The 16,952-nt window shown below is 36.2% G+C and overlaps 1 protein-coding gene across 3 annotated transcripts in view; it reads left to right on the top strand.

Moving 5' to 3' along the window:
• LOC103881435 overlaps positions 1 to 16,401 on the top strand; it is a 45,085-nt gene extending 28,684 nt beyond the window's left edge. For all 3 annotated transcript variants that reach the window (XR_002519962.2, XM_021933530.2, XM_021933528.2), the window contains one exon: positions 16,198 to 16,401. Coding sequence is in view for 2 of the 3 variants with exons in the window: in XM_021933528.2 (XP_021789220.1) it covers positions 16,198 to 16,282 (85 nt within the window). In the remaining variant the exon portion in view is untranslated. The remainder of the gene's footprint in view (positions 1 to 16,197) is intronic.
• Positions 16,402 to 16,952: the final 551 nt, after the last annotated feature.

The raw sequence follows: 16,952 nt of genomic DNA, 5'->3' as shown, positions 1-16,952 counted from the left end.
AGACTGATAGATCTTAACTGCTATCAGTTTGCCAGTCTGTGTCTCTTCTAATTGGAACTCATTTAGTCCCATTTACATTTAAGGTTGGTGTGTAATATGAACTTGATCCACCTACATTATGGTCGCTTCAGTTGCTTTGCTCAATCCAGTTGATATAGTTTCTTCCCTAGCCTCAAATTAGTCTTTGCAGCATGTTTTTGGGAGATGAAGTAGTGCCATTTGTTTCCTTTCCATGTTTTAGGTGGCACCATTGGGGTCTCTTGTAAAGGCGGGCCACAAGTGGTGACCAGAATCCTCACAAGCGTTTGCTATCTGTGAAAGGTTTTTGTTTCTCGGCTTTCCTTGGAGCTTAGTTTGAGAACGGATTGAGTTAAGGTTTAGAATTCTTCTTTGGAGATGTTGAGGTGGCCGAGCTTGCTCCTCTTCTGGTACGTAGAGTTTCCTGCGAGAGATCTGCTGTGAAGGTCGATGGAAGCTGCTGTGGAGTAACCCGACCTCCTCTCTGGCTGCCCTGAGATTTTTCCTTCATTTCCAGCACAGGTGAATCCTGGCAATTATGTTGGAGTTGCCTCTTCTCGAGAATTATCTTTGTAAACGTTCTCATATTTCCTGGATTTGAATGTTGGCCTACCCTACTGATTCTGGGGAAGTTCTCCTGGATGATATCTGGAAGAGTGTTTTCCAACTTGGTTCCATTTCCCCCCCTCACTTCAGGCACCCCAATCAGGCGTAGATTTTGGTCTTTTTACATAATCCCATGCACTTCTTGGAAGCTTTGTTTCATTTCTTTTCTTCTTTTTTCTTTTGGTTTCTCTTCTGTTCATTTCATTCATTCCAATCCTCAATGTGGTAATAACAATTTCCGGTTGATTCGGTGGGTTTGCTGGGGCTTGTGCATTTAATCCACACTTATTTCTCATTATCATACTTTTTCATCTCTTTCATTTCGATTTACGGCCCAGCCTACTCTACATTAATTACTCTAGCCATCAATTCACTTCACTTTTTTTTCAAGATTTTAGTTTCACTGCGTAGATACGTAATTCCTCCTTTGAGGCTCTGGGAGAGTTTGATGGACACAGAGCCTTCTTCTCTCATCTCGTCAGAGTCATTCTCAAGGTCAGCTTCCAGTCCGTTTGCCCGATGGGCTGCTTGGCTCACTTTGCGGGGATCGCGGCTCTGTTTTAGTTTCCGGCTTTTCTGCCCTGCTTTTTCCCCATCTTTGTGGTTTTATCTGCCTCTAGTCTTTGATGAGTGGTATTCCAGGTGGGGTTTTGGGGTGGCGGGTGATAAATGCCACCGATGAGGGTGCCAGCTACATGGTCCGGGACCTCGGCTGTCAGGTCATTGGGGATTGCTTGGGGTCCTTCCCAGACCCACCGGCCTGGGTATCAGCAGCAGGGGCTCAGTTGAGTAGAATCACCGGTCTTCTGTGTGCGTAGGCTGGGGTGAGACTGGAGCCATCCTATTCGGTATCGCCCGACTCCACTCCGTAATGTCACCTTTTCAACTCATTTATTCTTTAGATCTTATTCCTCTTTTCTTATTAAGGTGCTTCTAGGTTTACATCAATTTATTTATCTTTATAAACAACTTGCATTTCTTTCATTTTTTAAAATTCCTTTCTTCATTACAATGTCATTTATTTTGGCTCCGATCTTTATTTATTCTCTTTCACATTTTTTTTTTTTTTTGCTTTTGATTTTCTGGTTCTTTAAGATGCATCGTTAGGTTTTTTTTATTTGAAGGTTTTCTTCTTTTTTCTGATGCAGGCTCTTATATCTATATTATTTTCTCTTAGCAGTGCTTTTGCTGTATCCCATAAGTTTGAGTATGTTGTTTCTATCATTTGCTTCATGAAGTTTTTCAAATTTCCTTTTAATGTTTTCATTGCCCCACTGGTTGTTACAGAGCATCTTGTTTAATTTCTATGTGTTTGTACAGTTTTCAAAATTCCTCTTGGTATTGATTTCATATTTTGTTTCCTTGTGGTCAGAGAAGATATTTGATATCATTTTAATTTCTTTGATTGTCCTAAGACTTATTTTTTTTTGCCTAACATGTGGTCTTTCCTTTGGAATGATCCTTGTGCTGAGAAAACGTATGTGTATTCTGTAGCCATTGAGTGAAATCATTTGTAAATATGTATTAGTTTCATTTATTCTATAATGTAGGTGAGGTCTGATGTTTGTTTATTTTCTGTCTACATGAACTTTCTAATGCTAAAAGTAGGGTGTTTAATTCTCCACTTATTATTGTATTGGTGTCTGTCTCTCTTTATCTCTGATAATTCCCTAGTTCATATCAGCTTTGCATTTTCTCCTTGTTGCAGTTTGAAATATGGTTTGAGGGAATGAAAATCTACTGATACACCATAAGGTTACTGCACTATTCCATCAGTCCTGGGCTGCTACCTATTCATAATGTAGATAAGACAGACAAAATACACATATTTTTAATATCTGATACTATACAATGTCTTTTCTTGATACCTGAACACAAACTAATAACTACAGAATGGGATGCAGTTTTACCAATGTTAAATGTGTGAGAATAACCTGCTATCCAACATTGTATCCATTTCCACAGTGGACAGTGGACTTTCAACTCTAGACAGGCTGAGTGAAAGGAGAATATGGGCTGTGAAGGAACTTAGCCTAAGAGCTGGGTGGAGTCTTGGATGTTGAAATGCTGCCTGCATCTGACTGGCCAGCACTTCCCCCAACTTTCCCAGTGCCTATCACAGAACTAGGGCCCCATGACTACACTGATCAGTGGGGTGAGTGGTAATAACAGATAGTTCTTTGTTACCACCCCACACACCTTGCTCATTCTGCCTAGTACAGTCTCCCAAAGATATCATTTTCAACATTTTGTCTGACAATCTAACATTTTAAAGCTGTGTCCACATTTGCTTTAGATACCACTCACGCTTCTCATTGCCATTTATCTAGGCCCTGGCAAGTATGACAATCTCTATCTTCCAAAAGCAGCTGGTCTGCACTACTGCTCAGTAATTCCTCTAAACCATAAGACATAATCCTACTTCCCTGATCCCCAGAAATTGACAATATTTTCCAAATCTGCATCTCATCTCTCATATTTGTCCTTGAAATGATACCACTTGTAGCTACTCTAAGACCTTAGAGTGATTAAAAGGAACTCATTTCCAGTTTTCTCCCTACATTTCAAAAGTGTTCCCCATGTTTTTTAGTCAGTTATATCTACTTCTCTGAGAAGAATGCCATTATCATGTTGTATTTGTCTCCACACCAGCCATCATTCTGTCTTTCTTAATCTCCTGGACCATGGAACTTTTGCCCTCATCTCAAGTGGTCAGAATGTTGTATTTAACACTTGTAAATAGACTCCAATCCCCAGTTAAAACTACTTCTCACATCAGACCCAAGAGAGTCCTGTGTGAGGTGCCATGGGGTGAGGAGAGCAGTGAGAAAACTGCAGCCATAACTGACAAAGAAGGACAAGGGTTTTAATGCATGTGCAGCTGGGGATAAAACTGAGGAGACAGAGAGGAAGTGGAAATAATTACAAAATGAAGCAAGCAGAATTATGCTTCCTAAATTCAGAGTCAGTTGTGCAACCTGGGAACAGGTGTCCTCTCTCCACCTGTAGAATCAATGCCACTCTTCACCTGAATGTTTCAGTCTCTTACCTTAAGCTAGAAACGCATTCCAGTTGTGAAACACCTATTAGCCATCCAGCACAATCTTGTATGTTTATGTAAATACCGCAACAACCCCTTGACTTATGAGGCCTCACCAGTTTTTACCTGATTAAAAAACTGTTACAGTATAGTCAAAAACATTATGATTAGAATTACAAAAAGAAAAGAACAATAACTACAAAAAATTGGCTGAAGTAGAGTTGTCCAATTGAAAAAAAAAATAAAATGTACAAAGTGAAATGTAACTTACACACTCTCTGTGGAATTACTCATATCTTTGAATTAATTTTTGAACACCATTAAGTTTCATGAGCAACATTCTTAAAAGCCGTGAGCAGGTTATGTAAAGAAGACTTTATGAGTGTTGGAATAAGTAAATTATGCAATAGTTTTTGCATGAGTAATACGTAAGAAAAGATAGGATTTGCAGAAAGAAAGAAAGGTTTTCTGGATCAGAAACAATCATATTTTAGGGAAATTAATTCAATACCAATTTTCTTTTATAGTCTGTGTGGTTTCTAGCTTGCAGGTATTTCCAGCTTACTAGTAAAACATCAGCAATTTGGAAATAATGTTTTATTTCAATATTTATTTTCTATTCATTCTCACGACAAGTATTTCTTTCTCCCTCTCTGTTTGTGTCTCACACATACAGACACACATATTAGTTTCTCCACAACTGTCATACTCCTAAACTTCCCCTTTGGGTTGACATATTTGTATTATTTGGTAATGTAAATCAGAAATAAAACTCTCTATGTGTTTTGTAGGCCCTGAGGAATGGTGTGTGGAAAATAAATTATAGAGTAATATATTGTAAATGGTAATTCAAGAATTCAAGTTTAAGAAAGGCATAATTTATTATTATACTTCCATGAAATCTTTGTTATAGCCACCATAATGTCTCAACAGTGACAAAAAATAGAATAAAAATATAAGTTATGGAATCAGTGTTCTCCAAATTATTTAAAGTTTAATACCACTGGAAATAAGAATTGCTTGAAATGGCATTTTATCATATATTACCTGGAATCTTGAATAAGGCTGAATAAGTTAACATTTTTGGTTGGATAATAGCACATCATCAAATATACAATTGTTAGCACATTTTAAAAATTGTTTTATTTACTAAAACAAATTCACACATTGAATAAAACATTTCAAAATCCACCATATTCTCAAGGGGCAAAATACATATTACAAACACTCATAAAGTATTGTTCTTCTGATACCATAATCTATGTGAAAAATTTGCTTCCTTTATTTATTTATTTATTGTTTTTAATCATTAGTTTCCTTTTGTTTTCTTTTTTTTAAAAATTATACTTTATGTTCTAGGGTACACGTGCACAACATGCAGGTTTGTTACATATGTATACATGTGCCATGTTGGTGTGCTGCACCCATTAACTTGTCGTTTACATTAGGTATATCTCCTAATGCTATCCCTCCCCCCTCGCCCCACTCCACAACAGGCCCTGGTGTGTGATGTTCCCCTTCCTTTGTCCAAGTGATCTCATTGTTCAATTCCCACCTATGAGTGAGAGCATGCGGTGTTTGGTTCTCTGTCCTTGCGATAGTTTGCTGAGAATGAGGGTTTCCAGCTGCGTCCATGTCCCTACAAAGGACACAAACTCATCCTTTTTTATGGCTGCATAGTATTTCATGGTGTATATGTGCCACCTTTTCTTAATCCAGTCTGTCATTGATGGACATTTGGGTTGGTTATTTGTGAATAGTGCCACAATAAACATACTTGGGCATGTGTCTTTATAGCAGCATGATTTATAATCCTTTGGGTATATACCCAGTAATGGGATGGCTGGGTCAAATGGTATTTCAAGTTCTAGATCCTTGAGGAATCGCCACACTGTCTTCCACAGTGGTTGAACTAGTTTACAGTCCCACCAACAGTGTAAAAGTGTTCCTATTTCTCCACATCCTCTCCAGCATCTGTTGTTTCCTGACTTTTTAATGATTGCCATTCTAACTGGTGTGAGATGGTATCTCATTGTGGTTTTGATTTGCATTTCTCTGATGGCTAGTGATGATGAGCATTTTTTCATGTGTCTGTTGGCTGCATAAATGTCTTCTTTTGAGAAGCATCTGTTCATATCCTTTGCCCACTTTTTGATGGGGTTGTTTTTTTTCTTGTAAATTTGTTTGAGTTCTTTGTAGGTTCTGGATATTAGCCCTTTGTCAGATGAGTAGATTGCAAAAATTTTCTCCCATTCTGTAGGTTGCCTATTGACTCTGATGGTAGTTTCTTTTGCTGTGCAGAAGCTCTTTAGTTTAATGAGATCCCATTTGTCAATTTTGGCTTTTGTTGCCATTGCTTGTGGTGTTTTAGACAGGAAGTCCTTGCCCATGTCTGTGTCCTGAATGGTATTGCCTAGGTTTTCTTCTAGGGTTTTTATGGTTTTAGGTCTAACATTTAAGTCTCTAATCCATCTTGAATTAATTTTTGTATAAGGTGTAAGGAAGGGATCCAGTTTTAGCTTTCTACTTATGGCTAGCCAATTTTCCCAGCACCATTTATTAAATAGGGAATCCTTTCCCCATTTCTTGTTTTTGTCAGTTTTGTCAAAGATCAGATGGCTGTAGATGTGTGGTATTATTTCTGAGGGCTCTGTTCTGCTCCACTGGGCTTCCTTTATTTTTTAAACAGACTAATTATTTAGAAAGTTGAATTCACAATTTATATCCTATCACAGAGGACAACTTATGTCCTATCTACTTTCTCTGATATCTCTGCTGATTTCTGTATTGCTTCCACACCATTTAATTTCAAGACTTTTTGATAGTGCTAATAAGGAGATGCATCAGCATATCAATAGACTAGCAGACTTGATTATTTATTTCTAAAAATTAGAGTGTTCAAATCTCACATTTTAATGGTAAAGAATAGTACCCTGAACACATAACTCCTCATGCATGACTTATAGTGCTGACATAAGTCAAACAAAACGAGCATCTCCATTTAGATTTTCATCGTACATCTTATATTTCAATGCCTTTAATCTTCCAGGAGAGAGTTGACGTAAATGCTCCTCAGCTAATATAGAAAAACCTCTCTCTAGTTTGTAGGTTGCAGCAATCAACCATGTTCTTTTACACAAATATTAGTAATGAAGGAATAGCATTGAGTAATGTGAGTTTCATTACATCAATATTTACTTAACCTTAAGTATTGTCATTACAAAAAATGTATACATTGAATATACCTGTTGAGCCACCAATCTCTTTTTTTCATTGAAAGATACAATTATCTAATACTTTGGACTTGTGATTATTCACTGTAATGAACACTCCAGTGTAATGTCTAAATGTTAGTACCTGAGTCCTTTCTAGCGTGATTCCTCTTATTTTTATTTAAACTTGATTTTTGATTGAATGAATACTTTCCCAAATGTATTGCACCTGTAGTTTCTTTCCAGTATAAGCTCTCTGGTGTCTTGTAAAGTGTATATTTTGGACAAAAGTCTTTCAATGTTTATTATATTTGGAGGGGCTTTTATTTTTGTTGGGTAGGATTTAAGCAACAGTTAAAGCCTTTGCTCATTGGTTTACATTTGTAAGAATTATTTCTGGTATAAATACTGTGGCGTTTTCCATGATTTAAATTTTGGACAAAAGTCTTCCCAAAATTATTACATGTATAGGGTTATACACATATGCCACATATGCAAGGATATTTATGTGCTCTATTATGCAGATTCTCTAATGTTGAGTAAGGTGTGAGCACTAGTTAAGGGGTTTGCCACTGTCTTTTTTCAGAATATAATGCTGAAAGAAAAATAGTACGTTGTTCTACTTACTAAGTTTAGTTACATATACTTTCCAAATCTAATGTAGAATTATACCAAGTGAGAACACCAGAATGATGGCAGAACAGAAAACAGGTAATCATTTCTTCATAGATATATTACCATAACCATAGTGATCAACTTTTCTGTGGAAATTCCAGAAATTAAGAGTTTGTGGCAACCCAGTGGTATATGTTGGATGACAGGTATGCAGTTTTTTGCATAAATGTAAAGATAATGATATGATATCTAAAGGGACCAGAAGAGCAGTTGCTAAAAGAGAAACAGTTACTAAAAGAGAAACAGTGTTGGAGGCATAATACTTCCTGATTTAAAAACATAATATAAAGCTATATAACAAAAATAATTTGGTACTGGAATAAAGGAAGACAAATACACCAATGAAACATAATAGAGCACATAAATAAATCCTTGCATATGTGGCCAAATAAAGAGTTATTTAAACATCCATATCCATTTTAGTATTATTCACAAAAGCCAGTAAGGGGAAGAGATTTTACTTTTCCTCAATATATAAATAATTGAATATTATTTAACTTCTAAAATGAAGAATATTTTATTATAAATGTAATAATTATAAAAAATTTGAGGGCATTGTGCTAAGTGAAATAAGCCAGGCAAAAAAAGGTACTTTATAATTCCACTTATATGAGATGTCTGAAATCAAATTCCTAGAAACAGAGTACTAATCTACTGGCAGTAACACAAATGGATGATGGAACAGTATACAATACCCCCAAATAAACCCTTGTATGTATGATTAAATAGTCTTAAACATGTTTGCTATACCTACGCAATAAAGAAAGGATAGTTTCTTCAATAAATGGTGTTGAGAAACTGGATATCTACATGGAAAAATTTAGTTTTGACCCTTCCCCTGCACCATATGCAAAAACTGTCTTGAATGGATTAATTCTTGCACATAAGAACTATAACTCTCAAATTGCTACCAAAAGTATAGGGAGAAAGATTATGACAATGGTCTCTATACTATCTTCTTGGATATGACATCAAACCCATATGCAACAAAGAAAACAAATAAATGGGACTACTCTAAACTTCTATATGTCAAATAAAAATTCAGTGGAATGAAAATTCCACATAAGAAATGAGACAATATATTTGAGAATCGTATATTTGACAGGAGTTATTATGATATCTAGAATATAAACTCGAAAAACTAAACAAGAATTAAATAACATGATTTTTAAAACAGACCAAAGATTGAACAGACATTTCTCCAAAGATACACAAATAGCCAACAATCATAAGAAAAATTACTTAGAAAAATGCAAAGGAAAATCACAGATATTACCTTGGCCATTATGATAGCCACTTTCAAGCAAACAAAAAATAGTAAGTATTATGAAAAGTATGGAGGAATTGAAACCCTTGTACACCATTGGTGAGTATAAAATGATGCATCCATTATGAAAATAGTGTGGAGATTTCCCTGCAAAATTAAAAATGAAGTTATTGTGTAATTCAGCAATTCCACTTCTAGAGCTCTGTTCTAAATATGTAAAGCACGACCTGGAAGATATATTTGCACACTGATGTTTCTTGCAACAAAATTAACAAAAACTAAAATGTGAAAACAACTCACATGTCTCTCTATGGATGAATGAATTTTTTTAAATGACCCTTATACCTACAATGAAATATTCTTCAGCCTCAAGAAAATCATGTCATGTGCTAAGTAAAAATAAACCTTGAAGATAAGTAAAATAAGACACTAATGAAGTGACAGTGCATGATTTCACTTACATAAGGTATTTTAAGTATTAACCTTATAGACAGAGGAAGTAAAATGGTACTTGCTAATTATTGGGTTTGTGAAACCCTGGTGGAACCCATGACCAAGGAGGGCCATTTTGAGAGAGCAGTCCTTCACATAGGTAGCAAACTCAAGAACCCGTAGACATGACTATAGACCAGGGAATAGTGCATCAAACTTTGTCTTTCTGAGGATCCTGAAGCAACCCTGTAACCTGTTACAAACGCTTCTCAGCCATGGTGCAGAAGTGTTCCTGCCCACTGAGAGACCTACAGAAAGACATACGCAGCCATGACTCTGGAGACAGGCCTGCAGACTTTGGCCTCAACCTTGTTTCCTTGCAGCAACCCTGTGACTTAGTTCCAACCCTCACAGCCATAGTCCATGGCCAGTTTTGCATACCCAGGAACCCACATGGTGACTTGTAGGGAATCCTCCTGGGTACCCAGTGGGTGCCAAACTTATTCACATACCTGGTATTAGTCCTACCATATTTAAGCCCAACTGTAGAACCCTTTCATAGTTTCTGTATTATAGGTCAAAGTCCTCAAGACAATCAGACAATCCATGACTTCCTTAGTCTCCGGTACAAGACGACCAAAGACACACCCAGCAGAAGCCATGTGATCCATCTATAATTCCTCTTTTCTACAGTTCCAGAGGGGATCCCATCAGCCTGGGGGCTGAAGAAGAGAATACCTTTATTTGCTAAACCACTTTATAAAAACTGGAAGAGGCAAATATGCATACACCAATGCAAGACTACATCATGCCCACCCACAGTGCTTCTGTCTTAACATGTTTGTGGAAGTTTGCATCAGAAGAATTATACAAAAAAAAAAAAAAGAGAACCATCCAAATTGGAAAGAACAAAAGTAAAAATCTCACAGTTAGTAGATGACATAATATTTTATATAAAAATACCCAGAACAAAAAACATGTTTTAACTAACAAATGCATTCAGTAAAGTAGCAAGACACAAAACTAAAATTTTAAAAATATTAGTTGTATTTCCATACACTAAGAGCAAACTATTCAGAATAAAAAGCCAATTCCATTTTCAATAGTCTAAAAATAAACAAATGCAAACAAATGGGACTGCAGCAAACTAAATAGCTTCATAGCAAAGGAAACAAAACAAGAAAACCTACAGGATGGGAAAAAAATACTTGCAGATCATATATCTGATAAGAGGTTACTGTTCAGAACATAAACTCATGCAATTTAAAACAGAAACGATGATAATGATAATGATAACAGTGATAACCAGGTTGAAAAATAGACAAAAAACTGAATAGATTTGTATTTTTCAAAGAAGACTTACAAATGACCAGCAGGTATATGAAAAGCTTTTCAACATCACCAGTCATCAGGCAAATGTAGGATGAGATATCATGCCACGCCTGTTAGGATGGTAGATATTGAAGAGAGGTAAGTCTTATCAAGAGTGTGGAGAAAGGTAAACTGTAAAATCATGGTTGAGTTGTAAGTTGGTAGAGTCATCATATCTGATCAGTAAACAAGGATAAGAGCCTTCATTTTCCAAAGCAAGTTTTAAACAAAGAGATACTAAGAAGAAAGGGGAGCTTCTTAGTGTCATGAAACGTGATAGTTTATGCACATCAGTCAGTATGACTCCTAGCTGTTTGTGAGAGAGCCGGCAGTGACCCTGGGCTGATGCCCCCATGATGATCCAGGTAGAGAGACTTCAGATATTTCTGTTGGGCCAGAGTGGAAAATGAAACTGCCCTGGGGGAGCTGTAGATCCTGGATCTAGGTGTGAGATCATCTGTCCCTGGTTAGCTAACTCTTAGGTAAAAGAAAGGACAAGAATACTCTACTCTGATGGTCATGGATCTGGATATTTTGTGGCTCTGACCTCCTACTGCTGAGCTGCTTATTAACAATGACAAATTCTGCCACCAGGTTTTGTTTACACCAAGAGCCCTTCAGACAACTGCATCAGGAAACTAGATAAGATCTAGAAAACTTGAAAGCCTCACTATCAATGGGGAGAGGACTTTAAGTTCACCTTTCATAATGCCAAAAAAAAAAAAAAAAAAAAGGCTCCCATGGGTTTTCTGTACATTCTCAATCCAAATTCGGGTCCCGTCTTGTGAATCTTTGTTGGAGGCCAAACCGGCTCTGTGTCATTCGGTGTTACACCAAGGAGAGAAAAATTAGAGCAGAAATTTTCTCATGGAGGCTGCTCTAACACATGCTGAAGATTCCCAGAACCTCAATTCAGAATTTGAGGCTGCAGATTTAGGTCTTGGATGGGGGAAAAAAAATAGCAGATGCCTCTGCACTTTGGTGGTCACTGAGAAAGAGGAAGAGAAAGAAGCTTCAAATCTCACGCCTAATCAATACACATGTGGAATTCTGATTGGGTTTCTGGGCCCATGGTGTCTGAATTAATTTTAGGTCTGAAAATGCCAGGGGTATTGAAAAAGGTGAAATGGCTGATTAATACTCTGTGAAGTTTTTTTGTAGAAATCTTGTCTGACTGCTCCAGAAGGGACTATAGATAGAAATAGGAAGAGAGATCATTCTGTTTGCAGATGTTGGAGTGTGCACTTCACTGCATAATTGTGGGTTGTGACTGGAAGACCAAGAGGGAAAGTGCTTTAGAATGAAGCTTGCTGTTCACTTTGTATGTTTATATCATATTTGGTAACTGTGGACAGTGCTTGGATAATATAATTTTTAAAAATTATCTTTAACTTCCCCTAAATCTCTGCAGTGGTAGAAAAGAAAGCAAACTGGTTTATTATGCAAATAAACCAGAAGGTGATATGCATCAGAGGCGATCTGCTAAGACAGGGATCCCCAGTGACCAGTTGGTGGCCCATTAGGAACTGGGCCACACAGCAAGAGATGAGCAGCAGGCTGGTGAGGGAAGCTTCATCTGTATTTACAGCCACTCCCAATCACTCACATTACCGCCTGAGCTCCACCTCCTGTCAGATCAGCTGCTGCATTAAATTCCCCGAAGAGAGCAAACCCTATTGTGAGCACACATGCGAGGGATCTAGATTGCATGCTCCTTACCGGAATCTAATGCCTGAAACTGTCACTATCTCCTGTCACCCCCAGATGGGACTATCTAGTTGCAGAAGAACAAGCTCAGGGCTCTCACTGATTCTACATTATGGTAAGTTGTATAATTATTTCATTATATGTTACAGTGTAATAATAGAAATAAAGTACACAATAAATGTAATTCACTTGAATCATCCTGAAACCATCACCCTCCACCCCTGTGGTCTGTGGAAAAATTGTCATCCATGAAATCAATCCCTGGTGCCAAAAAGTTTGGGAACCACTGTGCTAAGAGATGGCAAACATACAAAAAATGTTACTATAATTAGTCCTCAAGTTAAAGTCTTGAAAGCACCATTTTCATACATAGTTCATCAGCAAACAAGAACGATTTTACTTCTTCCATTTCAATTTTGATGCCCTTAATTTTTTTCTCTTGTCCTCCTATTGCTTTAGCTAGAATTTCTAGTGCTATGTTGAATGACAGTGGTGAAAATCGGCATCCTTGTTGTGTTCCAAATCTTAGAGGAAAGGTTTTCAGTTTTTCCCCAGCTAGTATGATACTAGCCTTTTGGCTGTCATACATGGCTTTTATTATGTTGAGGAATGTTTTGAAGGTTGTTGTCATGAGGGGATGTTGAATTGTGTCAAGTGCTTTTTCAGCTTTAATTAAAATGCTATATAGGTTTTTCATTTCTACTGTGTTGATATGATGTATTACATGGATTGATTTGAGTATGTTAAAAAATCCTTGCATCTCAGGAATAAATACCACTTGGTAATGATGAATGCTCTTTCCAGTATATTGTTGAATTCAGTTTGCTAATGTTTTGTTGAGGATTTTTGCTTAGTAGTCACTAACAGTCCTTTGAATTACTTTAGTATCAGTTGTAATGTCTCTTTTTCCATCTCTGGTTCTATTTATTTGGATCTTTTTTTCTTAGTCTAGCTAAAGGTTTGCCCTTTTGTGTAAGTTTGCAAACAACAACAACAACAACAAAACAACTTATTGTTCTATTAATCTTTTGTCTTTTGTCATTTCAAATTTATTTCTACTCCAATCTTTATTATTATTTTCTTTTAATTTTGGATTTAGTTTGCTTTTCTTCTCTAGTTTTTTAAGATGTATCATTAGGTTTTTTATTTAAAGTTTTTCTTTTTTTAATGTGGGCACTTACAGCTATAAACGTTTCTTATGGCACCGCTTTTGTTGTATCCCATAAGTTTTGTTACATTGTGTTTTCATTATCATTCGTTTGAAAAAAATTTCAATTTTTCTCTCAGTTTCTTCATTGAGCCACTGGTCATTCAGGAACATATTGTTTAATTTCTACGTATTTGTGTACTTCTCAAAATTCCTGTTATTTATTTCTAGTTTTTTTCTATTGTGGTCAGAGAAGATATTTAGTTCTTTTTAATGTTTTAATACTTGCTTGTGACCTTACATATGGTCTATTCTTGAGAATGATCTATGTGCTTAGAAAAAGAATGTGTATTCTATAGTCATTGCGATAAATGTTCTGTAAGTATCTATTAGATTTGTTTGGTATATAGTGAAGATTGTGTCCAGTGTTTCTTTTTAGTTTCTATCCAAAAGATCTGTCCAATTCTGAAAGTGGGGTGTTGAAGTCTCCAGCTATTATTTTATTGGAGTCTCTTTTTAGCTCAATAATATGCTGTATATATCTGGGTGCTCTAGTGTTGGATGCATATATATTTAAAATTGTTATATCGTCTTGCTGAATTGAACCTTTTATTATTATATAGTGACTTTTTTGTCTTTTTTAGAGTTCTTGTCTTGTAATCTGTTTTGTCTGATATAAGTATAGCTGACCTGACCTTCTTTTGTTTCCATTGGCATGGAATGTCTTTATTAAGTCTCTGTATTTTCATTCTATGTGTGTTTTCATAGGAGTATTTTTCTTGTAGGCAACAGATCCATGGTCTATTTTTTAAAAAACTGGGCTGGGCACAGTGATTCATGCCTGTAATCCCAGCACTTTGGGAGGCCGAGGCAGGTGGATAAGTTGAAGTCAGGAGTTCGAGACCAGCTTGGCCAACATGGTGAAACCCCATTGCTACTAAAAAGACAAAAATTAGCTGGTCGTGGTGGTGGGTGTATGTAATCCCAGCTACTTGGGAGGCTGAGGCAGGAGAATCACTTGAATCTGGGAGGCAGAGGTTGCAGTGAGCTAAGAGGAAGCCACTGCATTCCAGTCTGGGCTATACAGTGAGACTCTGTCTGAAAAATTAAAATAAAGCACAACAGAAAGTATATTCACCCACTTCATGTCTTTTGGTGAGAGAGATTAGTTATTTACATTCAGTGCTCTTATTGATATGTGTGGACTTCTGATATTTTAATATCTGTTTTCTGATTGTTTTTTGGTCTTTCCTTCTTTCTTTTTTTCTGTTTTCTTTTTAGTGAAGGTAATTTTCTCTGGTGACATGATTTAGTTTCCTGCTTTTTTTTTTTGAATTGTATGTTTTATGCTGTTGGGTTACCATAACACATGCAAATACTATCTTATAACCCATTATTTTAAGCTGATAATAACATCACTGTTTGCATGAAGAAAAATGAAGATAAATTGAAATGTATTGATACAAATATATAAATGTTTTGATATAAAATGAAGAAAAATAAAAAGTAAAATGAAATGAAATAAAATAAAATGAAGAGAAGTGACAGAAACAACAGGGAAATTAAATGAGGAGAAATGAAATGACCTGAAGATAAATAAAATGAAGAAAAATGAAAATAAAGTGAAATAAAAAGAAATGCAGTGAGAAATGAAATGAAACATGTAAATAGAAATAAAATGAAGTGTAACAAAATGTAGAGAAAAAAATGAAAGACAATAAAGAGGAGTAAATAGAAATGAAAAGAAGAAATACACAGAATGATGTAAAGAGAAATAGAAAAAGACAAGTGACATGAAAAGAAATGAAAACAAAGGAGAAAAGAGAATAAATGATGAGAAATTTTAAAATGGAAAAGAACAGATATAAGTAAAATGAAGAAAAAATAATGGGAAATGAAATGAACCGAAATGGAGATAAAATGAAGAAGTGAATAGAGTAGAAAATGAAATACTATGAAGTGAAATAAAATAATGCCAAATAAAAACTAATGAAATAAAATGAATAGTAAAATGAAATGAAGAGGAATGAAATGAAGCAAAAAAGTGCAAAAAAAAAAAAAAAAATCAGGAGAAATGAAATAGAGAAATTTGAAGAAATGAAATGAGAAGATAATCTTAAATGAAATAAAATTTAATGAAGATAAATAAAATAACAGTAGTGAAATGAAATAAATTAAGATGGAGAAATGAAATAGCTCATAGAGAAATGAAAAGGAAAGACTTTATAAATAAAATGAAGGGACATGAAGAGAAAAACAATACAATGAAAATAGTATTTAAATAAAGTGAGAAATGAAAAAGGAATAGAAATGAAGAGGAGTGTGGAGAAATGAAATAAAAACAATATGAAAAATAATGTGAAATAAAAAATGAAGATTAATGAAATTTTGTTATTAAAGAGAAATGAAATGAGATTAAATAAAGAGAAAGTAATTAAAACAAAATGAAAGATAAACTAAAAAGATATAGTTTCAATATGCCAGATTGGAGGACTTTGGAAATAGCAAAATAATACATAAAGATAAGCTCTTTAAGAATAAGAAGTCTATCAATTAAAGTAATAAAAGACACCCAAAATCCCAGGTAGAAGAAAGTGGGCAAATAGCCCTAGTCACGACGTTTTTCTGGTAAAAGTGAGTGAAGCCCCAGAATTGTGAGGAGGGAAGAAAGTCTCTAATTCTCCAGCAGTAGGCACTGAAATTGTGTTTTCTCTTTTCACAGATCTGTGGTGGGAGTAGGCCTGCTGCAACCACAGTTTCTCCTGGGCTATAATAACTGCAACCAGGGCCAGCTTGGTGACATGTAACCAGTCTGCATATACCACTGCTGGGTTTCTTGTCCTCCTTCCTGAAATGTGCAGAATGGCCATCTCTGTTTCACACATCAGATAGATCTCCAGGCAATAAAGCACCCACTTATCTACAACAGCAGCCTAAGCCATCTCATGCTTTTTGTGCTGATATGGTGCAGGGGATCCTGTTTGCATCATGGCCTAAAAAATATCCAGGTGTCTGGAGCACCTGATCACCCAGATCATCAGCCTGAGTCACCCCACTATTCCTGTGCAGGGGTCTGGGTACAGAGTAGTCCTCATTGGACTACAGGCAGATTTTCAGGGTATTGGAGCACTCAATCAGATAAGTAGCCTAAGCTGTCCCACCCTTTCAGTGCAAAAATTATGATGCAGGGGGTCCCGTCTTTTCTATGCCCAGGCTGATTTCCGGGTAGTTTGAGCACCATCTTACCCTAATTGGCGGCCTCAGTTGCCCCTTCCTATGTAGAGATCTGGGTGCAGAGGAGTCCTTTGTGCTTTACACTCAGGTAGATCTCTAGGCATTTGGAGCACCTACTCGTCTGGTTAAGTCGCCTGTGCTACCCAACCCTTGCTGAGCACAGATTAGGGTGCAGTTGGTCTGTCTACACTCTATGCTGAGGCAGATCTTCAGGTATTCAGATCATCTGCTCACTTGGATTTT

Source organism: Papio anubis, chromosome 18 (genome assembly GCF_008728515.1).
Source record: "Papio anubis isolate 15944 chromosome 18, Panubis1.0, whole genome shotgun sequence".
NCBI classification, from domain to species: Eukaryota; Metazoa; Chordata; class Mammalia; order Primates; family Cercopithecidae; genus Papio; species Papio anubis.
Note: the sequence above shows the minus strand (reverse complement) of the source record. Positions and strands in the feature narration are given on the sequence as shown.